Source organism: Nothoprocta perdicaria, unplaced genomic scaffold, assembly GCF_003342845.1.
Source record: "Nothoprocta perdicaria isolate Ctin4 unplaced genomic scaffold, notPer1 scaffold_72, whole genome shotgun sequence".
Lineage (NCBI taxonomy): Eukaryota > Metazoa > Chordata > Aves > Tinamiformes > Tinamidae > Nothoprocta > Nothoprocta perdicaria.
Window position 1 is genome coordinate 2,114,470 of NW_020455999.1, and position 23,432 is coordinate 2,137,901.

A 23,432-nucleotide genomic window follows, 5' to 3' on the forward strand; every position below is an offset into this window, starting at 1 on the left:
CTCCCCGGGGCTGGGCCGGGGTCCGGCCCTGGCGGGGGGCGCGCGGGGCCTGCGGAGGCCGCTCGCGGAGCCCCCCGGGCGCCACGGCCCCCTGCCCCTGCGGACACCGGCCACGCTGTGCCTTTGTCCCCAGAAGACGATGATGGGGTCCTGGAAGGGCTGGGCGACTTCTACCCGGAGGAACAGGTCGCTGTGCAGAAAAAGAAGAAATCCAAGAAGCTGAAAGACGGCAAGGCTTCCAAAATCAAGAGGAGGAAGAAGGAGGTAATGCCGTGCACTCCCCAGCGAGCCGGCGCTGCCTCGAGCCTGGCCCGGTGCTGGAGCCGGGGGCTCGGATAGAACCAGGGGCTCGGATGGAGCCGGGGCCTTGGGCGAACCCGGGGGCTTGGACACAATGCGGTGYCCAAGGTCCGGGACTCGCGTCCTCTCCAAGCGAGAGCTGTTGAGCGCGGCTCCGGCGGCGGCAGCGGCGCCGGGTCCCRCAGCCGCAGCTCTTTGGCTGCTCGTGCTTTCTGCCCCTCCATCCCTTTGGTACTCCATCATTTTTCCCGCACTCGCTAGGCTCCTCTCTCCAAAGCAGGTGAGACTCGGCAAGCGCGGTGCCAGCTCTCGCAGGGCGTTAGTTACCGCAGCGCATCCGGAGGGCTGGCGGCAGCGGAGGCCGGGGCGGCACTCGTAGCTGCCGAGGGGCTCCCGGTGCTGCGGAGCTGCTGACGGGCCCGGAGGGCAGAGCCAGCCCTGCGCTTCGGCGGCCGGGCGCCCTGCRGGGACGAAGCGGCTTTTCCTTCCCGCTGGTTGTGCTCACGGCTTGCTCCCTACAGCCCCGCGCGGAGCTGCCTGGGGCCGTCGGGCTCCCTGCTCCCCTTCCAGGGCAATCGCGTTTCCACGTGTTGCTTTCCTGGAGGAGKTGGGAATGAAATAAAGCACAGAGAGCGCTGCCCTGAGCAGCGAGGGGCCGTCCCCCCATTGCCACGTGTGCTGGGGGGCTGCGAGGGGCCTGGCCACCCTTGGGGGCTCTGTCACCCTCGGGATGGAGCCAGCGGAGGGAGGGGACGGGCCAGGCTGCCCCGGCGGTTGCCATGGCCACCATCCCTTGGCCACCGAGGCTCCTGCTGCAGCGGGAAGCGGCCGGGAAGCAGCGACGCTGCCCCGCGCGCGGGCCGGGCTGGGCAAGGCGGGCGCTGCGGGCAGCGGGGCCGGGCGCTGGCCGCGGTGCTGCCGGCGCCGCCCGCTCCCCGCGGCGCTGCCCGCGGCGCTGCCCGCGGCGGCGGCGCTGCATGCGGCGCGTGGCTGCGTCGCAGGGCGAGCGTCCATTTGCATGACTCCGGCAGAACATGGCTCCTGCGGCGCGGTGCCGACAGGCCCCCTCGGCGCGGCCCTGCCCGCTCCGCGGCCGCCTGTGCTCGGCGGCGCCCGCTCCGGCCATGGGGAACGTGCCCCGCACGGGTCGCTCCCCTTTCCCGAGGCAGAGCTTCCTGGCTGCGCCTCCTGCCTGCTCGGGGCTTCTCGGAGCTTCCATGCGTGCGGTTCGGGGCAGCTCCCCGCTGCCGTTCCCGAGGGAGCGGCTCCAGGTGGCTGCCAGCGCTCCCGGCGGAGCCGCTCCTGGAAGGGAGCTGAGGGAGCGCAGGGGCTGCCCTGCTCCATCCGCCCGCTCTGTTTCAGGGGAGCAACGATGAGATATCAGACAATGAAGAGGAGATAGAGGAGAAGTCAGAGAGCGAAGGAAGTGACTATTCCCCCAACAAAAAGAAGAAGAAAAGACTGAAAGAAAAGAAGGAGAAAAAGCCAAAACGGAAAAAGAAGGATGATGATGAGGATGATGAGGATGGAGGTCTAAAGGTACTAAAGATGCTTCTGCCCAGAGTCCTGCTGCTCTCAGGAGATGCTCCCTGTCCACAATTAGGATTTACTTGTTTAATTGATTATATCCAAAGCAAGCGGAACAGCAGCCACACCAGCAGCGATGCCGCAGGGCTCCCGCGTTGCTAAACGCGACTGTGTCTGTGGTCGCAGCGGCCCGGCCCGGGAAGGCCTCTCGCCGGGCCTGGGCGCAGACGCGGCCTCCCGCTCGCTGCCCTGGTGCTGCTGCCTTTCACGGGTCCCCCCGTGGCCCTGCTTGGGGACGGGAACACGCGAGGGCTTCGCGCTGCGGCACTGGGGCAGCGGCTGGAAGGTGCCGCCTTCGTTGCTTCTCGGTGGTGTGTGAAGCAGGAGCTTTCTGAGCCCTCGTGCGTGCTCTGTCTCTGGAGCTGTGGAGACAAAATCCACGTGTTGCCACATGGGAAGGGTGGCTTGGCCAGGCACGCGGCGGGCACTGCTGCTTGGAGTGTCCTGGCCGTTTACATTAATGACATTTCCTTGCAAACCTGTAGGAGCCCAAGAGCTCGGCACAGCTCATGGAAGAATGGGGCCTGGACGACGTAGATTACGTGTTCTCGGAAGATGACTACCACACTCTGACCAATTACAAGGCTTTCAGCCAGTTTCTCAGGTAGGAGCGGCCGTGGGCTGGTGTGCGTTGGCCGTGCGCTCGTTGCTCTGGCCGGGGACGAGGCTCGGAGGGGGCTCTGCGGGTCCCCCCAAAGCCTGTGTCAGTGTCATGCAGGGCCCTGCGCGGCGCCTGGAGCTGCTGTCCTGCCTGTGTCCTCCGTGTGTCCCGTGCYGCCTGTCCCTGCGTGCGTGGAGCAGTGCTCGGGAGGCAGCTCTCACTGGAGAGCAGCAGCAGTGTTTCTCTCTCCCACACAACTGTTTCTGCGCGTGTTTTTTGTTCGCACTTTGAGCCATTCAGAACACACCGGGGCTCCAGGGGCAGATCAGTCTCAAGAAGGTTTAAGTGTTTCTCCTCCTGTGCTTTTTTCAAAGAAAGTGGTGTTTTCTGCAGATTTTTCGGCACAGCTGGTGCCTGCGGGCAATGCCAATGTGCTGCTAAGAGGCTGGGGTGGCTGGCACGCGAAGGGCCGCTGTGCCCGCYGCAGCGCGCGGAGCCTCTGCTCACTCGCTGCTCTCCTCTACCCTTCCTCCAGGCCTCTCATAGCCAAGAAGAACCCCAAGATCCCCATGTCCAAGATGATGACGGTGCTCGGCGCCAAGTGGCGGGAGTTCAGCGCCAACAACCCGTTCAAGGGCAGCTCGGCGGCGGCGGCGGCAGCGGCRGTTGCCGCYGCGGTGGAGACAGTGGCTGTTGCGGCCCCGCTCGTGGCCAGCCCTCCGCAGCCCGCCTTGCCCACCGTCATCAGGAAGGCTAAGACCAAGGAGGGCAAAGGTAGGTGCTGGATGGCCAAGCCGTTGTTATTAGGTGGTTTTATGCAGGGAAATGAGGATTTGCAGGAGAAACGAGACCAAGTTCTGCAGTGGATCCTATTTGTGTTGAAATGAGGCCCTTACTGTAAATGTCCTCTTGGTGTTTTGGCTCTGGTTAGCAGGACTGCGTGGCTGGCTACTGGCACTGGCTGCACCCAGCTGCACCCAGCTGCATCCTTGGGTCTGCACCCTCTTGGATTTGCACCCTGCTTCTTGGGCAGGTTGCAGGGCTGTCCTGGGACGCAGTGCTGGCCCTTTGGCCCGGGGGCCGTGTTCCGCTGTGGCCAAGAGTGGCCACCCCCGCSCCGCAGATCCCCGCAGCGGGTGCGAACGGGGCCGGCGTGGGGCACGCTGAGACGGCTGGGTGCCCAGCGGGGCTTCTCCTTGTTTTGTTCAGGCCCGGGTGTGCGGAAGAAGGTCAAGGGCTCCAAAGATGGGAAGAAAAAAGGAAAGGGGAAAAAGATGGCAGGCCTCAAGTTCCGCTTCGGAGGAGTCGCCAGCAAGAGGAAAAAGAGCTCGTCCGTAAGTGTGCGCGGGCACCGGCCGGGGGAAGGCCAGGCCCTTCCCAGGCCTCGTGTCCCAGCCCCGCGCGTGCGGCGGCCCCACGTGGGTGCCCCGTCCCATGCAGAGAGCTCTGGCCGCACCGCCTCGGGGCATGTTTCCTGCTCAAGTCTTTCAGTTGCTTCCACTTGCAGGGGTGGCTGCATGTTTTGCGCAGGGCTACCTTAGGGTTGGTGCTCTGGCTGTGCTGTGTGGCTGCGGAATCATCGAGCACGTGAATAGTGTTGCCGTGGGCTGCCTGCTTGCTGCCGTGGATCTGCAGCAGGATCCTGGGAACCCTGGCACGTGTTGGGAAGGAGCTTTCCCACATCCTGGGAGTGCCAGATACATSTAGAGCATCTTAGTGGAGAGCCAATCTTGTGCATAGCTGCTCCTTGAGGGAGGAACTCCTGTAGGTCTCAATAACCTTGATCTGAATCCCATTAATTCAGCCCTTGTGGAGTTCACCATCTCTAGGTCTAGCTCACTAACACAACCTATTTGTGAATTATTTTGTGTATCAGAGGTTAACCTGAAAAGAGCGGTTTAAGGCAGTCTCCCACYGCTGCGTTTTTCAATCTTGCCTGGCAGGAAGTTCATCACGTATCTCTGGATGGACTCTAGGCCGGGACATTTGCGTGTCTGGGAGTTATTAAGGGCTTGGAGCAGCTGCTGCAGTCGGAGGTTCCCAGCGCGCGCCGCTCGTGCACGCACAAAGCCCGCGCTCACGAGCGCCGGTGGGACAGAGCGGTGCCCACGTTCCACATCCCGTGTCCCGTGTCCCACGTGCCGAGCCCTGCCCTGCGTCGCTGCAGGGCCCTCCTGGGCGGCTGGACGCTGTGGCTGTTTGCGTGGCGGGGACGTGGCCRCGATGCTGCAGCCGAGCTCCTCGGGACGCGCTCTCGTGGCCCGAGCCTTTGGGCGCCGCTCACAGCGCTGCCAGCACCCTCGGTGCACCCCTAGTAGCTCACGTGGAGACCAGGCAGGTTTATCTTGAACGTGCCCTGGGAGCTCTGTCCYGGCTGCTGATCCCGTGTGGTTTTCCACAGGTCCCGGGGGATTCGCTCACTTGGGCTGCACTGCGTCTGGTCTGATTTGTTTTTTTTTCCCACCCTCTGCAGAGTGAAGAGGAGGAACGGGAAGAGTCTGACTTTGACAGTGCCAGCATCAACAGCTCCTCAGTGCGCTCCGAGTGCTCAGCGGGCCTGGGGAAGAGAGGGAAGAGGAGGAGAAAGAAAAAGAGGAGTAGGCCACTGCTTTATACTCTGTGCCCAGTCTGTTTGGACTTCCCCGCTCACGCGTGCGTGGTCGTGGTGTCCGCTCTTGCACGCGGTGCCTGGAGCCATGTCGGCGGGAGAAGGCAGGAGCCGGGGCTTGTCTGTGTGTGTGGCAGGAGCCAGGCTTCCCGGCAGCAGGAGCTGGTGCTTCCCGGTGGCAGGACACAGGGCTTTGTGGTGTGCGCTGCGCGGGAGCAGGCGGTGGGGCCCGCGGTGCGGCCGCTCGCGAGGAAGCGCACGTTCCGTGCGGAGCAGGGCAGGGTGCGAGCGAGCGGGAGGCAGCCGCCTTGTGCTTGTTGGAGAGAGCTGTGCGGAGGCAGGGGCAGGGGAAGGCCCGAGGGCGTGAGGACGGCAGGGGAGGCCGGCGAGGTCTGTGCCGGCGGCAGTGGCGCGCGCTCCGTCATGCTCTACGTCGGCAGGGCCGGGCAGCCGCCTCGTCTAGTGGCACGGGTGTTGCCACCTGCCCCTGGGCACGGTGGCCACGTGTGGTGCATGCGGCCTCGCGCTGCCCCCGCGGAGCTGCGGGCTGCTCGCTGCCCTCCTGGCTCATGGTTGCGTTCGGTGATGCTCTTGGTGCTGCCCTCGCCAATGKGTTTGTTGGAGAGCGGCGCCTGGGCCTGGGGCCTGCCGGGCGTGAGGCGGGTCCCGGCGGTGCTGGGGCGCGTGGTCTTGTCGGGGAGCTGAGCGGGGGCATYGCTCTGTCTTCTGGCTCGTTAGTGCCCGGCGGCAGCGGCTCCCACTGCCCGGGAGCTTGGCCGGGATCTCGGTAGCCCCTACTCCGGGGGCGCTGCGGAGCGGACGGGTCGGACCCTCCTTCTGGGGAGGACGCGGGACCGCCGTGTCCCGGAGGCACAGGAGGAGGCGGAGGTTGGTGCAGGGAGCTTCTCGTGGAACCCCTTGCCGGRGGTCCTGCCCCGGCTCCCTGGTGCRCCGGGCTGAGCGAGCCCTKCCGTGCGCCTGGCGAGCCCRGCGAGAGCAGTGGTGGCAGCAGGAGGCCCTTGGCAGCCCTGGTGGCATTGTTGTTGCATGGTGCGTTTGCAGTTGACGGCACTGGTTTCGGTGGAGGTTTCTCTGACTGGCCTCCCTTGCAACCTCTCCAGGTTCTGGCATTCTCCATTGAGAGCCTGAAGGAACCAAAGGATGATACAGTGTGGAAAGAGAAAGAGAGACAGAGGTGAGATGATGCTGTGAGCCAGGAACGGCGGTGCTGAGGGACAGAGAGGTAGGGGGCCGGAGCAGGCGGGGAGCGAGCCGCAACGTTTTCCTCGTTTCCCTAGCGGTAGCGCGCAGGAGCGATGGCCCCGTTGCCCCGCGGGCGAGCGGCAGCTCTGCCCTCCCGCTGACGGCTCGCCTGTCCCTTGCTTCTAGCCGAGGAGGGCGACGGCTACGAGACGGACCACCAGGACTACTGCGAGGTGTGCCAGCAGGGCGGCGAGATCATCCTGTGCGACACGTGCCCGCGCGCCTACCACCTCGTCTGCCTCGACCCTGAGCTCGAGAAGGCCCCCGAGGGCAAGTGGAGCTGCCCGCACTGCGTGAGTGCCCGCGCCGGGCGTGCGGCGAGGCGGGCGCGCTCGGCCGCGGCCCTCACGCGCAGCCCCGTGCTCCCCCAGGACAAGGAGGGCATCCAGTGGGAGCCGAAGGAGGAGGACGAGGAGGAGGAGGACGAGGAGGGCGCGGAGGAGGAGGAGGATGACCACATGGAGTTCTGCCGTGTCTGCAAGGACGGAGGGGAGCTGCTGTGCTGCGACACRTGCCCGTCCTCCTACCACCTGCACTGCCTGAACCCGCCGCTGCCGGAGATACCAAACGGTGAATGGCTCTGCCCGCGCTGTACAGTGAGTGTTACCAGCATTCGTACCCAGTCCCTGTCGCGGCTCGCGGGGCCGCCGTGGGCCTTGGCCACAGCGTGGCTGCTGCCTGGGCCCTGCTGTGGCCCGCGGTCACTGCGGCCCTCCTGGAAGGGCGCCGTGCCCTGCGGGACACCAGGACGTGCTCGGCGGCYGCGGGAGGGAGCGGGCGGCTGGGAGAAGCTGTCTGGGCTCATGCTGACCGTGGGCCCTGCCCTTTCTCCTCAGTGCCCTCCGCTGAAGGGCAAGGTGCAGCGCATCCTGCACTGGGCCTGGAGAGAGCCGCCCGCGCCACTGCCCGCGCCGCCGCTGCCCGGCGCCGAGCCGCCCGCGCCACTGCCCCGGCCGCTGGAGGGCATCCCTGAGCGCGAGTTCTTCGTCAAGTGGGTCGGCCTCTCCTACTGGCACTGCTCCTGGGTCAAGGAGCTGCAGGTGAGCGCGGCCCCGCGGCCGGGCGAGCGCCGCCGCGCGCCGCCCCGGCCTCACCGCGCCCTGTCCCGCTGCAGCTCGAGCTCTACCACACCGTCATGTACCGCAACTACCAAAGGAAGAACGACATGGACGAGCCGCCCGCCTTCGACTACGGCTCTGGCGACGAGGACAGCCAGAGGGAGAAGCGCAAGAACAAGGACCCACAGTTCGCCAAGATGGAGGAGCGGTTCTACCGCTACGGCATCAAGCCCGAGTGGATGATGATCCACCGCATCCTGAACCACAGGTGAGCGGAGGTGCGGGCGGCGAGCGCTGTGCGCGGGAAGGGCACGTGCCAGCGCGCCGCCCCGGCCCTGCTGCCCCTCCGCCACATCACAGGCTGCCTAGGATGTTCTGCTCTATGCAGGATTCTTCATCCCAAGGGGTTTTCCTTAGCATTGCAGGCTTTGAAGGCCCGTGGCTTGCTTCGGAGCAAGAGGAAACCGGGGTGACCGTGCCGTGCCTGGCAGCATGTCAGGATGGAGGAGCCCCGGCTCGCACCGTGCTCGCTGCATTTTGCCCTCTCACAGATGGACTTTTGTGCTCGTGTTGCAGCTTTGACAAGAAGGGAGATGTTCATTATCTGATCAAGTGGAAGGACCTGCCCTATGACCAGTGCACCTGGGAGATTGACGACATTGACATCCCGTACTATGAAAACCTCAAGCAGCTCTACTGGAACCACAGGTAGGCGGCTGGGCCGCAGCCCACGTTGGTTCTGTGTTCCTGGGGACACCCCCTTTTAGGGGCAAAGCACAACATTCTGAGCAAGTTGCTAGCTTTGGGATGATAATGACGTTGGAAGGGGATCACTAACACCCCATTAGTCTCAGTAACTGGTAACTGGGCCAGAAAAGCTCCTAAGGGCTAGAAAGTGATGGATTTTGCCATCCTGGCACTTGCCACCCTGGCTTGGAGCCTGGGAGAGGCACCTCAACCTGCCTGCTCCTGCTGCAGGGAGCTGATGCTGGGGGAGGACATGCGCCCGCCAAAGAAGCTGAGCAAGAAGGGAAAGAAGCTGAAAGAGGAGAAGCTAGAGAAGCCCCCTGAAACTCCCCTTGTCGATGTAAGTGGGCTCGGCAGTGCCATGCAGCTGCGTCTGCGTCTCTGGGGACCATCCTGTGTCAGGGCCCGAGCGAGGGCTCGAGGCAGGGGAGCTGGTTTCCAGAGCCTTGCATCGTGTGTCTTTCTCTGCAGCCCACAGTGAAGTTTGACAAGCAGCCGTGGTACATCGATGCCACGGGGGGCACGCTGCACCCCTACCAGCTGGAAGGCCTGAACTGGCTGAGGTTTTCCTGGGCCCAAGGCACYGATACGATCCTGGCTGACGAGATGGGGCTGGGCAAGACTGTGCAGACTATTGTGTTCCTGTACTCGCTGTACAAGGAGGTGAGTGTCGGCGCCCCCGGGACGCCTACGAGCTGTCCAGCCCTCTGGAGCAACGCTAACTCACTTGCACTTTGTCTTCCCGAGCAGGGCCACTCGAAAGGGCCATACCTGGTCAGTGCCCCTCTCTCCACCATCATCAACTGGGAGCGCGAGTTTGAGATGTGGGCACCCGACTTCTAYGTTGTGACCTACACGGGGGACAAGGAAAGCCGGTCCGTCATCAGGGAAAACGAGTTCTCCTTTGAAGATAATGCCATCCGGAGTGGAAAGAAGGTCTTTCGGATGAAGGTAGGAGCTCGCTCTGTACCAGACCCATCTGCTCTTAACAGTAGATGAGAACAGGGGCAAAAGGCTGGAAGAGCCAGGTGACCTGGCTGAGCCAGGGCTCAGAGGAGTGGAGAGGAAGGGGGAGGCAGTACAGATGGAGGGAGAATGTGAAAATGTTTGCACAAAATCCATCAAAGCAGTTCAGGATTTATACAGGTGGACTTGGAACAGAACTTAACCCAGAGAAAGGACTTTGGGGGTTTCCTAATCAGCTGCTTTCCAAAGACAGAAGCTGCTGTGTTTATGCAGTATCAGAAAGGCTTGGGCATGACTGATTTCTAGAGCCCTCTCGCTGGCACTGCGCAGTGTGTGCAAGCAACCCCTGTCTTTCTCTGTGTTTAGGAGAGGTGTCACCTCTGGCAGCAGCAAACGTGGGGCTGTCCCACTGCGCGCTCACCATTATCCTGTGTTTTCTGCTTCTCTGTTCGTCCAGAAGGAAGCCCAGATCAAGTTCCATGTCCTGCTCACGTCCTATGAGCTGATCACTATTGACCAGGCGGTGCTGGGCTCGATCGAGTGGGCCTGTCTGGTGGTGGATGAAGCGCACAGGCTGAAGAACAACCAGTCCAAAGTAGGTTGCAGACACTTGTGAGCGGTTCCTCCTGCACACGTGTGCAAACAGCCAGTCTGCTGCCATTTTCTCTCTGGGAGTCGAAAGGCATCTGTCCTCCTCTTGCACAGGCTCTGCTTGGCACCCTCCATTCAGTAGGATTGGTGTCTTTTACATCCACTGGCTTTTAGAATCTTTCCTTTGGGAAGGAGCATCATAGAGTCATTATGGTTGGAAAAGACCTTTAAGAGCATGGAGTCCAGCTGTGAAGGCAGCGGCAGCCTGGCTAGTACAGGCAGCAGGTGGAAGTCCTGCTGGCTGCCCTGCAGCAGGGAGCTTCAGGAAACGGGGAGGAAAGTCCAGATGTGTCTTGCTCCACTCTGTGTGGAGAGGATGCAAGGCTGGCCCTTTTAGAAGAAGGGGAGAACCCAGTGCCGTTTTTTAAGTAGAATGCTTACTGGAGCTTGGCATTCCGCTCTTTCTCAAATCAGTTTGCTTTTTCAGACCTGGCGCCTAATGGCAATAAAAGGTAGTAGATCCAAGAGCAGCTCTGGTGCTAGGAGGGGCAGGTCCTGGTGGATGTGCTCCTTCAGTTCCTTCAGTGGTTGCTGCTGGGTAGCAGAGAAGGCCTTTGATGGGCTCTCGTGAAAGGAATCACTCCCTCTCCTTGGTGTGGAGATCGGTGAGAGCTTCACGCAGCAGAGACCTTCACTCTTGACAGACACCTTCACCCCTAACAGCGAAAGGGCTGGGGTTTGACCTGAGGCCATTCAGCATCGCAGCCCGTGCTTAATGGGAATGGCTGCGGTTGGGACACGCAGCCAGGGATGTGCTCTGGCTCTGCGTGCCCGGTGGGGAGGAGGCAGCGCTGCTGTGTCTCTGCTCGAAGTCTGCAGCACCAAGAGTCCCCAGAGGACCAGTTAGATTCTCTGAGCTCTTTCCATCTAACTTGATTTCTTTTCCAAGTTCTTTAGGGTATTAAATAGCTACAAAATCGATTACAAGCTGCTGCTCACCGGGACTCCCCTGCAGAACAACTTGGAAGAGCTCTTCCACCTGCTCAATTTCCTGACTCCAGAGAGGTTTAAGTAAGTTGCACCAGTTCTCTCCTTGAGCAGGGAGAGTGGCAAGGGCATGCTGTCTTTTTGGCCAGCAGAGCTGCTAAGTAGAGATTTTCCAGTTCAGCAGGGCTCCATCTGCTTGGTAATGCCCGGATCCAMTTATCGCTGTGCAAATGTCACTGCTCTGCGCTGGCAGGTAGAGGGCAGAGCACGCAGTCCCAGTGGTTTGCCATAGCAGCCACATGGGCATTTTATGTAAATCTGAATTTTATTTGTGCCAGGTACTTCTTTTTGGGCTSTGTGAGCGAATGTTGCCTTCGCCAGAGGCTTGGGAGTGAGGGACTGAAGCCTGCTGTGCCCTTTCCAYCTCTCTTAGGGAGCAGTGATGCTTTGGGAAGGTTGTTTGTGCTTCCTGTTGGTGCATTTATTGTGAACCCTCCCTTAGCAATGAGCACAGCTTCTCRGGCTGACTTCAGCTCACTGGGACAGGAGCAGGGGACTGTGAGCTCATCGTACACCAGAAGAGCTCTTCTCTTAGCTTTAGGTCATAAAGGAGCAAATGTTTTTGCCCTTGCGTGTCCCGTTGTACCTCAGCAGCGTGTGGTTCTGTCTGCTTTCACAGTAACCTGGAGGGCTTCCTGGAGGAGTTTGCMGACATCTCCAAGGAGGACCAGATCAAGAAGCTGCACGATCTGCTGGGTCCGCACATGCTGCGGCGGCTCAAGGCAGACGTGTTCAAGAACATGCCCGCCAAGACCGAGCTCATCGTGCGCGTGGAGCTTAGCCAGATGCAGAAGTAAGGAGCTGCGTGGCAGGGGGCTGCGCTGGGTGTGTGGAGGCCCACGGCCTCCCTTGCGCTGCCGCATCCGTGCGTGGCGCAGGGCGGCGGGTGTCCCGAGGGGCCAGGGAATCCCTCCGCGCTCGGATCCGCCGCAGGCAGCGCTCAGCTGCCGTGTGTGTCCCCAGGGAGCCCGCCCCGGTGCCCGCAGCCACGTTGGACCGGCTGCGCCCTGGCAGCCTGGCCGCGTGGCCCTTGYAGCCCTGCGGCGCGCAGGGGTAGCGGGGCCAAGCTGCCTCCCGCACACGCTAAACCCGCGTGGCTTGGGCAGCAGGCGCCAGCTCTGCCCCGTGGAAGGCGCCCGCGCTGCGCCCCGCGATCCAGGGCTGAGCAGCTTCCTTCCTGAGCTCTCACCCTGGTGAAACGTAATGCCGTGCCGTGCTGCTTGTGCTGGACTCGGATCTGACCCTGCTAATGGTGTTCACTTCCCCCCTCATGCAGGAAGTACTACAAGTTTATCCTGACAAGGAATTTTGAAGCCTTGAATTCCAAAGGTGGTGGGAACCAAGTCTCCTTGCTCAACATCATGATGGACCTGAAGAAATGCTGTAATCATCCGTACCTCTTCCCCGTGGCAGCTGTGGTAAGGGACCTTTGTGTGCATTCTGGTGACGTTTCTCAGCACGTGTTCATACAGCCCGTCATCAGGGACGGGGTCTGCCATCTCCCTCTCTTTTTTGGTGTGGGTGGTTTGATGGGGATATTTTGTCTTGGTAACACGTGTGAATTTCTCATTTCTCCATGAAATGAATGTGTTTTTCCCCCCACAAGAGGCCTGCACAGTCCAGGGCTAGTGTGTTCCCGAACGTGCAGTCTGTTGCTGCACACCACAGGAGGGCTCCCACGGCGCTCTGGCACACTTTTCCATATGGTCTCTTCCCACAATAGAGTATCTTATTCAGGAGAATTTCTTAGGGACAAATTMAGGCCTCGTTCAGCTGCTGATGGAATTGTTTCCTAGTTCAGAGGGTGTGGGACTCTCCCTATAACTCGAGCAGTGGGGGACATCTGCRCTAACTGAGAATTGCTCCACAGGAAGCTCCGGTTCTGCCCAATGGATCCTATGATGGGAATTCTTTGGTTAAGTCTTCTGGAAAGCTGATGCTTCTCCAAAAGATGCTGAAGAAGTTACGGGATGGCGGGCACAGGGTTCTCATCTTCTCCCAGGTGAGTAATGAGGAAATGAACAACCCCAATAAATYGTTAGGGATGCTTTTCCTCTAGAAGTGCATTGTGTATTGGGTACGAGTAGGGATGGGTGGAGGAGCTGGCCAGGGCCTGGCTAGCGGGTAGCTCTGCAGACGTGGTGGTCATGATGGGTGGCCTCTGTTCCCGCTCTCTCCCGAGAGGTTCCTCTGATACTTAGGATTTAGCTGTTGATAAGGCGGAGGCGCGAGCAGCCGCGCTCCTCGCTGAGCGAGGCTCCTGCCTCTAATTCCCCGTGTTTGCGCGGTGGCCTCCGGTGCCCGCGGGAGTGCGTTCCCGCGGCGCTCCCTGTCTGCAGCACATCCGCCCCGTTGTGCCCGAGCGGTGACAGGGATGTCCCCGCGCGGCTGCTCACACCGCGCTTGTCCTGTGCAGATGACGAAGATGCTGGACCTGCTGGAGGATTTCCTGGAGTATGAGGGCTACAAGTAYGAGCGCATAGACGGGGGCATCACGGGAGGCCTGCGCCAGGAAGCCATAGACAGGTTTAACGGTACTCACGGCTCCTCCCCGTTGGGGTGCGGGCAGTGCGCGGCGCCGGTGGGATGCGGGAGGCTCCGCTCGGCGCGAGGAGCCGAGGGCGACGCGGCCTCTCTGCAGCCGCGGGTCATGCAGCATGGCACCAAGGCATCCCGCCGCGGGAAGAAGCCTCCTGGCTGTGCCACAATAAATGGGCAGTGGGGTAAAGGCAGGCTGCTTAACCCAAGAGCCTCCTGCCTGTCCCTGGAATGCCCCGTCAGGTCTGGAGCTGCACTTCCCTGGATTCCGATTCCGGGGAGTGCTGTACACCTGCTCCTTGCCTCCCCCCGCGCCTTGCTCTCTTGTTTAGACTGATGCTTTCCCCTTGTCTTGTGGCCCAAGCACAATCCTGCCCCTCTCCTGGGAGCCGGCGCCGCCTCTCTCACCTCTTCCCACCTGTGGGTTTGTCTTTCCCAGCTCCTGGTGCTCAGCAGTTCTGCTTTCTGCTCTCTACCCGTGCTGGTGGTCTGGGCATAAACCTTGCTACAGCCGACACGGTCATTATTTACGATTCTGACTGGAATCCCCACAATGACATCCAGGTTTATAACTCTTTCTTTTGCTTGTAGTATAGTAAGTACCTTTCTGGCTGGGCCCTCTGTTTGCACATCCTATACACCAGCTTGATCCCAAGTACAGGCACAAAACAGTTCCTTTCTCGTGGGGAGCTGACACTTTCTGCAAACTTCCAAYTTCACTTCCAAAAGCCTGTGCTAGATCCCTACCTAGTGGTGACCACCAGGGAGAAAGAGCAGCTGGGGGTGAAGAGCATCAAATGCTCCTAAAAGTGATGGGAAAGTGAAAATACCTCTCTCTTCCCTGTTTCCTTGCTGGGAGAAGGGAACACCTAGGGAAAGATCTGCTTTTCTCAGGTGTTTCTGGCCTGTTTTTGCCGGTGTTTTTCTCTCCTGGGGTGAGGCAAGAGGAGCAGGATGGGGGCCGGGCGAAGGGCCATGCGAGGGGAGCGGGTCCCCGCTTGTGTCCTGCTTGGCTGCGTGGCCCTCGCTGCCGGCGAGGCCGCTGCCAGCGCCGTGCTGTGCCCGCAGGCCTTCAGCCGGGCCCACCGCATCGGGCAGAACAAGAAGGTGATGATCTACCGCTTCGTGACCCGCGCCTCCGTCGAGGAGCGCATCACGCAGGTGGCCAAGAGGAAGATGATGCTCACCCATTTGGTGGTGCGGCCGGGCCTCGGCTCAAAGTCGGGCTCCATGACCAAGCAGGAGCTGGACGACATCCTCAAGTTTGGCACGGARGAGCTCTTTAAGGATGACGTGGAAGGTGAGAYGGGGCCGGGCCGGGGCTGCGCTGAGCGCGGCCGCTGCCTCTCTGCGCTGCGGGGCTCCCTCTCGCGCTCTTCCCGCTGCAGGCGCCATGTCCCAGGGCCAGCGCCTCGGCGTGCCGGACGCCGTCACCCCTTTCCCCGACACCCTGTCCGCCAAGGGCGGCGCAGCGACCCCCGGCATGAAGAAGAAGCACGGGGGCACCCCCCCAGGTTGGTGGCTCCCCCCTGCCTGGCCCGCACCTCCCGAGCCCGCCGCTCTGGGCACGGGCTGCGTGGCTCGTGCTCTCCACGGCACGGGGATTTGCCTCTCCGGTGCCTGGCCTTTGCCCTCCAGGAGACAACAAGGATGTGGATGACAGCAGTGTGATTCACTACGATGATGCTGCCATCTCCAAGCTTCTGGACCGGAATCAGGATGCGACTGATGACACRGAGCTGCAGAACATGAACGAGTATCTGAGCTCCTTTAAAGTGGCCCAGTATGTTGTGAGAGAAGAGGATGGTGTGGTAATGTGACAGTATCATGTCTTCTAATTGCATCTCCTCCTATGTCCCTCTGTTTGTGTTTCTTCCGCCTGGCTTCTTATTTTTGCAAGTGTTTCTGTGCCGATAGCAGCAGTGGCAGCGCAACTGGCGGCATCGCGCTGGGTTGCTCGCAACCCTGGGGGCCCCAGTGTCCGTAGGAGCTATTTCGGGGTACAGATGTCTGCCTGGGAGGTTGCACTGAGCTCAGTTTGGTTGGGCACAACCCCGGGGCTCAGGTTGTTGAGCGTTTGTCCGAGCAGTGCGGGGTGAAGGCAGCAAAGTGTCGGCCAGTCGAAGCGCATCTGCCTGAAGGGCTTGCTTGCCGGCCACAATGCAGCACCCTCCGTCCCGCTGTTCCTGCAGTGTGTGGGAGGACAGGCCCCCGGCTGATGTGGCTGCCTCGTCTCATGTCCCTCATCTYTTGTCTTGCAGGAGGAGGTAGAACGTGAGATCATCAAGCAGGAGGAGAACGTAGACCCTGACTACTGGGAAAAGCTGCTCCGGCACCACTATGAGCAGCAGCAGGAAGATCTGGCCAGGAACCTGGGGAAAGGCAAGAGAATTCGCAAGCAGGTCAACTACAACGATGCCTCGCAAGAGGACCAAGGTACTGGATTTCTCTGCGTAGAAGATGCGTTTTAGAGCTCTTTGGCGCGTAATTTCCTGGCTGCTGCTCCCTCCTCCRTTGCTGCCTTGCCCTCGGTGCAGCTCTGTGTGCTGTGCCAGTTTGCCCCAGGGCAGCCTCCTGCCTGCCCTGCACGGCCCTCCTGGGCACAGATTGCTGCTGACCTCGCCTTGCTGCTCTCTGCAGAGTGGCAGGACGAGCTCTCTGACAACCAGTCTGAGTACTCCATCGGCTCTGAGGATGAGGATGAGGACTTTGAAGAGAGACCAGAAGGTCAGAGTGAGTTAACACATTGAATGCTTTCCAGTCTTGCCCTCTTGTAGGTAGGAGAGGCAGGAGTAGCAGATGTGGCAGCCCCTTGCCTGGTAAGCACAGAAGGGTGCCCCAGCTTTGGGAAGGCCACTGTGATGGGTGCAGAGCACCCTGCACACCAAGGCAGCACCCACACCAGTTGCTTATGGCCCGTGTACCATGGGGAGGGAGCGCGGGAGCTTTGCTGTGCTCCATGGTGCTCGGGAACTGGGGCAGTGGTGGCCAGTGTCCTCCAGTTAGTGCCTGGGCAGCCCAGGGCCTCCTGCCACTTGGGGCTCTTGACTGCAGGTGGCAGAAGGCAGTCCCGGCGACAGCTGAAGAGCGACCGCGACAAACCTCTCCCTCCCTTGCTGGCGAGAGTCGGGGGCAATATCGAGGTGAGGGGGCTCCCGTTGGCCGGGGCCACGCTGCCGCGTGCCCGGTGCAGCGCCGCGAGGCCCCGCGCGTTTCCGAGGCTGTGTCGCGGCGGCAGCGCGCTCTGCTCYCCCAGGTTCTTGGCTTCAACGCGCGTCAGCGCAAGGCGTTCCTCAATGCCATCATGCGGTGGGGCATGCCCCCCCAGGACGCCTTCAATTCGCACTGGCTGGTCCGYGACCTGCGAGGGAAGAGCGAGAAGGAGTTCAGGTAGGATGTCCACACCAGCCAGCGGGACCCGTCGTGTGCGAGTGGAATAGAAAGGGGGCAGACGTGGGCTTTGCTGTGGATGAGCAGTGTTGGGACTGGAGCCCCACCAGGCACACGAGCCAGCAGCCCTGGGGTCCCTTGGTCCCCAAGGACGGCTCCATGGATGCCGCACTGAACTCCTTCCTTCCCTCTTTCCGCAGGGCTTACGTCTCCCTGTTCATGAGGCACTTGTGTGAGCCGGGAGCAGACGGTGCGGAAACCTTTGCAGATGGCGTTCCCCGGGAAGGGTTGTCGCGCCAGCACGTGCTGACTCGGATAGGAGTTATGTCACTAGTAAGGAAGAAGGTGGGTGAGTAAAATCTTAAGTGTGCCCTTTCAGGTGTGTTCTGGACACCTGTGAGTGTCATTAACAGCTCAGTRCCTTCCTGCCAGGGATCCTTTCCTGACTCCAAGACTTGGTGTACATTCATTTTTGTCATAAACGTACAGGTGGAAATAATGCAAACTGCCTTTCGAATCCTGCCGCTTCTTTACCCAGGAGGTGCAGAGAAAGAGCAGATGTTCAGCAGCCTGAATGGCAAAAGAGGAGAAGGGCTTTTGGAGGCGAATTGAGCCCTGCAGAGCTGAGAATCTCAGCAGTGTCAGATGTCCCTGACAGGGCGGGTGGGTGCACAGACTCTGCCGCTTAGCGAAGCTGCTTTTAAAGCAGCCTGAAGAGGCAGGAGCTGCAGTGTTGGACTAGAAATGTCAGGAAAATAGGCTTTTCAAGGATTTCGTTTGCTGTGGGCTGAGTGGCAGCTCCACAGACCTGCATGCGGTATTCTAGTCATTTAGATCGCTTGGAGGCAGAGGTGCACACTCGGTGAAAAATCATATGCTTTGAACTTGCAAAAATTCTTAGATATCTAGTTTTTTTCATTTCAGATGGAACTATGATGGTCATGCAGTCAGACCTCCCGTATTGTGCAGGAGGTCTGACTTTCACTTGCTGACTTCACTTGCTAAATCTTGCCTTGTGCCCAGCATCTTGTCCTCAAACCAGAGCGTGTCTTTTAGAGAGGCAGCCGCTCTCAGCCTGGCGCTGAGCTCAGCTCGACAGCGTGCAGCTAATCCGAGGCACGTGCTGAGCGCCGCTGCCGCCCGCGCGTGCTCGGCGGGACGCGCAGCCAGGGACCTCGCCGGCTCGTGCGCGCTGCGYGTGACCGAGTACTCGCCAAGTCCAATATGGGGTCCCCCCCATCACTGTAAAGTGCTAACGAGCAAGACTTGTCCTGGAAAGACTGTTAGGTGATGGTGGAGTTGATTCTGGTGTGCAGCAGTGGGAGRGGAGGTGCTGAAGGTGACAGCTCTGGGTTAGTGCTGTGTCTTGAGCAAGGGCTATGGCTGTGCTGTGCAGGGGGAGGTGAACTGCAGCCTCGGAAATGGGACGGGCAGGCAAGGAYGTGTCCTGTGGCAAAGGAAGGGAGCGGGAAGGCCACAGGGCTGGGGCCAGCAGAGGGGACGCCCAGTGTGAACGCCTTGAGGGCCAGTGCTGCTGACTGACCACGGGAGAGCTGGCTGCAGCTGGTGTGCATGTGCACCGAGGCTTTGTGTGCATCCTGGCATGGGCATGGACATGGGCACGGGCATGCGGCTGCTGTCCCAGCCCTGCCACAGAGCCGCACACGTCCTCCAACCCGCTGTTTCCTCCTGTGTCTGCGGTGCGGGCGCAGGAGCAGCAGCTGCTGGAGCCCACGTTGCTCCCTGCAAAAGCCTCCGTTGTCGGGTAGAGAGAGACCCTCTTGTCGTGTACTCGGCTTGGAGGCTCAGCCTGACCCAGGAGCCTGTGCTCGTGTGGACGCTGGGTGGCCAGCACAGACATCCTGTCACCTAGCGATGTACGTGACTTGTCCTGTGCACCTGCCCCAGGTCCAGGAGTTTGAACACGTCAACGGGAAGTACAGCACCCCGGACCTCGTTGTCGAAGGCGCAGAGGGCAGGAAGGGCAGCGAGGTGGTTTCCTCGGACCCCAACACTCCCGTGCCAGCCAGCCCAGCGCACGCGCATGCAGGGCCTGTGGCCCCTGCAGGTAAACGGGCCACTGCCTTCGGCCTCGGCTTAGTGAGGAAAGGGAGGCGAGTTCTGGGGGTACCTGCCTGGGCTGGCGCGGCGCGGACGGCCCTCGGGTGCCTCCCTGCAGCTGCCCCGCTTTGCTGTGCTTGCAGAGAAAGCCGAAATTCAACTGGGCTTCCAGGACGAAAAGGATCAAGTGGAGCAGAAGTCCAAGAAGGTGCCCGAGAGCCAGGTAGGGGGACTTATTTCAGCATCTCCCCGGTGAAGCCGCCTCGCTCTGCGTGCTCCCTGGCAGAGGGATGGAAAGGGACGGAGCAGGGCAAAGCGACACCTCTGCTCTGTTGTTTCCTGGGCTATGGCCTCTCCCCTTAAAGACCTCGGACAGCTCCACTCCTTGGGATKCCCGCAACGTTTGGTGGGAAGCACGTCGGGTCCTGTTGAGTACTGGACTAATCTAATGCAGTCATTGCAAATTAAGGTGCCCGCAAGTGCCGAGAAGGTGGAAAGGGAAGAACACCTAGAAGGCTTTGACAGCAAGGAGAAGACAGAAGAGAAGCAAGAGGAGAGCGGGGGGGCTGAGCCTTCTGCGGAGCCTCCGGGGAGAGGTGAGCGCGCGTGCYGCGGGAGCGGGTCCCCAGGCGCAGCCGGTGCCTCTGCTGCCCTTGCTTTGTGCTGCGCGAGTTCATCTCCTAGTCCTGCTCTATTCTGCAGATGAGGCGATTAGAGAAAAAGAGAAGCCCCTGGAGAAGTCGGAGTTGAGCAGCAGCCCAGGTAAAGGGGAGGACAGAGATGTCAAAGCAGGTGAGGCCAAGGAGACCGGCGTGGGGAGGGCTCTGAGGGTCCCCGAGGGCAGCGCTGTCCCCTGGGCTCGGCGGGAGGGGGCCCCTCTGCCCACGGCTGCTGGAGGGCAACTGCCAGCGCCTGCGGTGCCTCACCGGGGTGCCGAGAAGCTGCGAGCAGCCCCCCGAGCGCAGGCACTGGCCCTGCCTGTGCACAGGCAGCAGGGTTGGCTGGCGGGGCGCGGGGCCGTCTCCTGGAGAGCCAGCAGCGGCCTGGGGGCGAGGGCGTCAGCGGTGAGTTCCTCCTGCAGCTAGCAGGGCAACCGTGACTTCGTGACTTCGTTCGGTCTGCGGGGCGAGGGAGGGCTAGGCAGGGGTAATCTCTTGTGTTTGCCGAGCAGAGGATGCCAAGGTGGAAGAGAAGGAGCAGAATGAGACTCAACAAAATGGTGAAAAAGAGGAAGAAGAGGAAGGAAAGAAGGAAGAGAGGAATGCAAACTTCAGATTCATGTTCAACATTGCAGACGGTGGCTTTACAGGTGACAGGAAGGGACAGGGCTTGGTTACCTCCACAGGCTTGCGCTGCAAGCAGGAGCCTGCGCACTGCTTTAAGGAGGTTGCCAACCTGGTAGTGCTTTAGTGCCATCCCTTTGCAGCCTCACTGCAAAACGTCTCATTTCTGCGCTGCCCGGGAAGCCTCGTGGCTCTTCCCGCCTGACGGGCATGTGCGCTGTCCCCGGCGGCGCTGCTGCTGACCGGCCTCTCTCCTGCTCCCGCAGAGTTGCACACGCTCTGGCAGAACGAGGAAAGAGCTGCCATCTCCTCTGGCAAGATCTACGATATCTGGCACCGGAGACACGACTACTGGCTGCTGGCGGGAATTGTCACGTATCCTTGAAAGCTGAGGGAGGTTCTCTGCAGGCAGGAGGCCGATGGGGGCCRTGATAGGGGCCCACGGTCCTGCTGAGGTACAGAGTGCTGAAGCAGCGAGGGTGCCCAGAGGTGCCGCACCATGCAAGGGGGGACAGGCGCGCCTGTGCTGGCCCCTTCCTCCCTTAACAYGTGTGCCCAGGCACGGCTATGCCCGCTGGCAGGACATCCAGAACGACCCGCACTATGTCATCCTGAACGAGCCCTTCAAGTCCGAGATACACAAGGGGAACTACCTGGAGATGAAGAACAAGTTCCTTGCACGGCGCTTCAAGGTGAGCTGCAGGCCCGGGCACCCTCCCTGGGCCGCTGCAGCCGGCACCTTCGGAGCGGGATGGGCCGCTCTGTGCCGCGGGCGCCGCTCCTGACTGCGTGCCCGTCTGCCCCACGCAGCTGCTGGAGCAGGCGCTGGTGATAGAGGAGCAGCTGCGGCGGGCTGCGTACCTCAACATGACTCAAGACCCCARCCACCCRGCCATGGCCCTGAACGCGCGTCTGGCTGAGGTGGAGTGCCTTGCCGAGAGCCACCAGCACCTCTCCAAAGAGTCCCTGGCCGGCAACAAGCCCGCCAACGCCGTGCTGCACAAAGGTGGGTGCGCGAGGGCCGGTGGCAGCGCGGGGAGAGGCTGGAAACTGGAGACRGTTSCGGAGCTGCTGCGGGGCCGGGACTGGGCCGGCCGCTCAGCGCCCTCCCTGCCTCGCAGTGCTGAACCAGCTCGAGGAGCTGCTGAGCGACATGAAGGCCGACGTGACGCGCCTGCCCTCCATGCTGTCGCGCATCCCGCCCGTGGCCGCCCGCCTGCAGATGTCCGAGCGCAGCATCCTGAGCCGCCTGGCCACGCGGGGAGGAGAGCCCGCCGTGCAGCAGGTGAGCGGGGCGAGGGGCCGGCGTGCAGGCACCGGTGCCCTCGTCACCCCGTTCTCTCCTGCTCCGCCTTGCGCCCTCTGCGCCGGCGGACTGAGCACTGGGGACTCGGCCATGCRGGCAGGTTTGGGCGCCCAGCAGCTTCTCTCCCTCCGTCTCCAGGGCTCCTTTGGCTCCTCCCAGATCTACAGCAACAACTTTGGGCCAAATTTCCGAGGTCCGGGGCCTGGTGGGATTGTCAACTACAGTCAGATGCCTCTGGGACCCTACGTGACCGGTAGGTTGAGGTTTGGAGCAGAATCTCTCTGGCAGAGAAGTTCAGGTGGCGAATTTCAGCAGGCCACCAGCACAGCAGAAGGACAGCGGGCAAGCATGATGGTTTCTCTCTTATCTGTAGATATTTAGCCGTGTCCAAGATTTCCTTCTGCAGTTCTCATYTCCACCTGAGGTAAGGCTGTGCTTAGCACTCCGTTACACACTGCGTGGCTTCATTTGCCAGGGACCTGTAGCAAAGGGATAACAGTTCAGCCCCGTGACGAGGGGTCAGGAACAGACGTGTTGGGCTGTGCATGAGTCGTTTTTGGTGCCTCCTTGGCCGGCGAGRTGGTCGCTGTCCCGTGGGGAGTGGAAAAGGGCCCTCGCGCCGCCCTTTGGGAGCAGCCCGCGGCCCCGCCGGAGCTCGGGTGCCGCTGTGGCCGAGTCCCCTGCCCTCGCACTCGCTCGAGTGTTCTCTGCTGTCASGTCCGCTCCATCCTGGCGGGTGGTGCTGGCATGAAGCGCAGTCAGYGCTTGGCTCTCCAGTGTTCCCGGTTCCTTTGGCGGTTCTGTTTGCCAGTTTTCGCATTTTGTTTTCTATGCCTGGAGTAGTTTTTGTGCCGCATCCTCTAAGCAAAGCTCCCCTCCCCCCCCGAGGAGGGGCCGGCACCGGCGTGTCCTGTTGCACTGAGGACAGGCTTGTGCAGATAGGTGAAAGCTGCCTCGGTGCCGCAGCTTGGGGTGGTTCTCGTCCAGTTTTGGAAAGAGCAACACGTGGCGGGCGGAGAGCACGGCGGGGGGGGCCCGCAGCCACGCTCCCGCCGCTCTCCTCGCAGCCTCCGATGCTCCAGCGGAGCCTGGCCACGGATACGCGCGGAAGACGAGCTCTGCTCCCGCCATGCCGGCCTCCTGCGTGCCCGCCGCGCCTGCCCACGACAAGACCGGCTCCAGGGCATCTCATTCCCTTGTACATTTTTTGCACTTTCTTATTGAAGACTTGAAGAGTTTGTCTGGAAGATGTGGGATCAAGTAAGAAGGGATATGGAGAATCAGTATTTATGTCTGTTTTTATGGAGACGTGTCGGGTTTAAAGGGAGACCTGGTGGAAGCGCTGTTCTCGTGCAGTTACTCGCCGCTGACCGTGAGGAGCTCGCCTCCGTTCTGTGTAATCCTCCTTTTTGTCCGTTTTGTGCTGGAGCGAATGCATGTGCCCCGCGAGCCCCGCGGCCGCCCGGCCGGGCGCCCCCCACGCTCTGGCCCGACGTGGACCCCGTTCCCGGGGCGCTGCGGCCCCCTGCGCCCCTCTGCTTCCCCAGTGCTCGTCTCGTGTCCCCATGGGAAGGGCGCAACGGGGCCGGCCTCGGGAGCGGCTCCCACACCGGGGCCTGCAGGGCTTTCCACAGGGAGCAGGATTCGCTCCCGGCACGGCCGGGAACACCTGGGCCATGCGAGTGGCGCCAGCAGCTCCCTGGAGCTCCCRGCTGGCCGCCGCTCCGGAGGCTTCGGGAGAGCCCCGGGGCAGCGCTCGGGCACGAGCGGCCCTGGAGCGTGTGGGGATGGTGGTGGCGGGTCTGGCCCCTGCCCCAGCGCWGGGACTTCAGCACCACGGCTTGTGGCCCTGTAGCCAACGCAATCACATTTACTTTGTACTCTGTGTGTTTCTGTTTCTGTTTTCTGTGTTTTAATAAATCCTCCAAAAAGGATCCTGTGAAACGCTCTCATTTCTGTTGCTCCGCGTCAGAAGTGTCAGTTCYTTGCTCTGGCAGGCCAAAATGATTTCCCAACACGGTTCCTTTTTTTTTTTTTCCACTGTTTATTAGTATTAATCTGCCTGTTTGATGGAAGATTCGTACTA

General features: G+C 61.3%; 1 protein-coding gene across 3 annotated transcripts; it reads left to right on the plus strand.

Moving 5' to 3' along the window:
- Window positions 1–1,783: 1,783 nt before the first annotated feature.
- CHD5 (chromodomain helicase DNA binding protein 5) lies at window positions 1,784–23,243 on the plus strand. 3 transcript variants are annotated; one of them, XM_026051118.1, is made up of 41 exons: window positions 1,784–1,839; window positions 2,373–2,491; window positions 3,024–3,262; window positions 3,698–3,822; window positions 4,962–5,085; window positions 6,486–6,652; window positions 6,731–6,955; window positions 7,196–7,399; window positions 7,474–7,685; window positions 7,994–8,125; window positions 8,396–8,504; window positions 8,636–8,827; window positions 8,915–9,115; window positions 9,588–9,725; window positions 10,671–10,792; window positions 11,388–11,561; window positions 12,045–12,186; window positions 12,639–12,770; window positions 13,185–13,302; window positions 13,746–13,870; window positions 14,375–14,606; window positions 14,695–14,820; window positions 14,945–15,117; window positions 15,568–15,742; window positions 15,947–16,039; window positions 16,361–16,449; window positions 16,563–16,696; window positions 16,897–17,041; window positions 18,605–18,764; window positions 18,901–18,980; window positions 19,227–19,353; window positions 19,460–19,549; window positions 19,929–20,066; window positions 20,307–20,415; window positions 20,600–20,732; window positions 20,851–21,046; window positions 21,162–21,325; window positions 21,485–21,599; window positions 21,720–21,770; window positions 22,414–22,606; window positions 22,703–23,243. In XM_026051118.1, exons 2-39 carry the CDS (start codon window positions 2,397–2,399, stop codon window positions 21,725–21,727), a joined length of 5,463 nt encoding a protein of 1,820 aa, XP_025906903.1. In that variant the 5' UTR covers window positions 1,784–1,839; window positions 2,373–2,396; the 3' UTR covers window positions 21,728–21,770; window positions 22,414–22,606; window positions 22,703–23,243. The 3 variants fall into 3 exon arrangements, with proteins under 3 accessions (XP_025906903.1, XP_025906905.1, XP_025906904.1); XM_026051120.1 differs by having other exon boundaries at window positions 20,851–20,868; window positions 20,965–21,046; window positions 22,414–23,242; XM_026051119.1 differs by having other exon boundaries at window positions 19,460–19,519; window positions 22,414–23,242.
- Window positions 23,244–23,432: the final 189 nt, after the last annotated feature.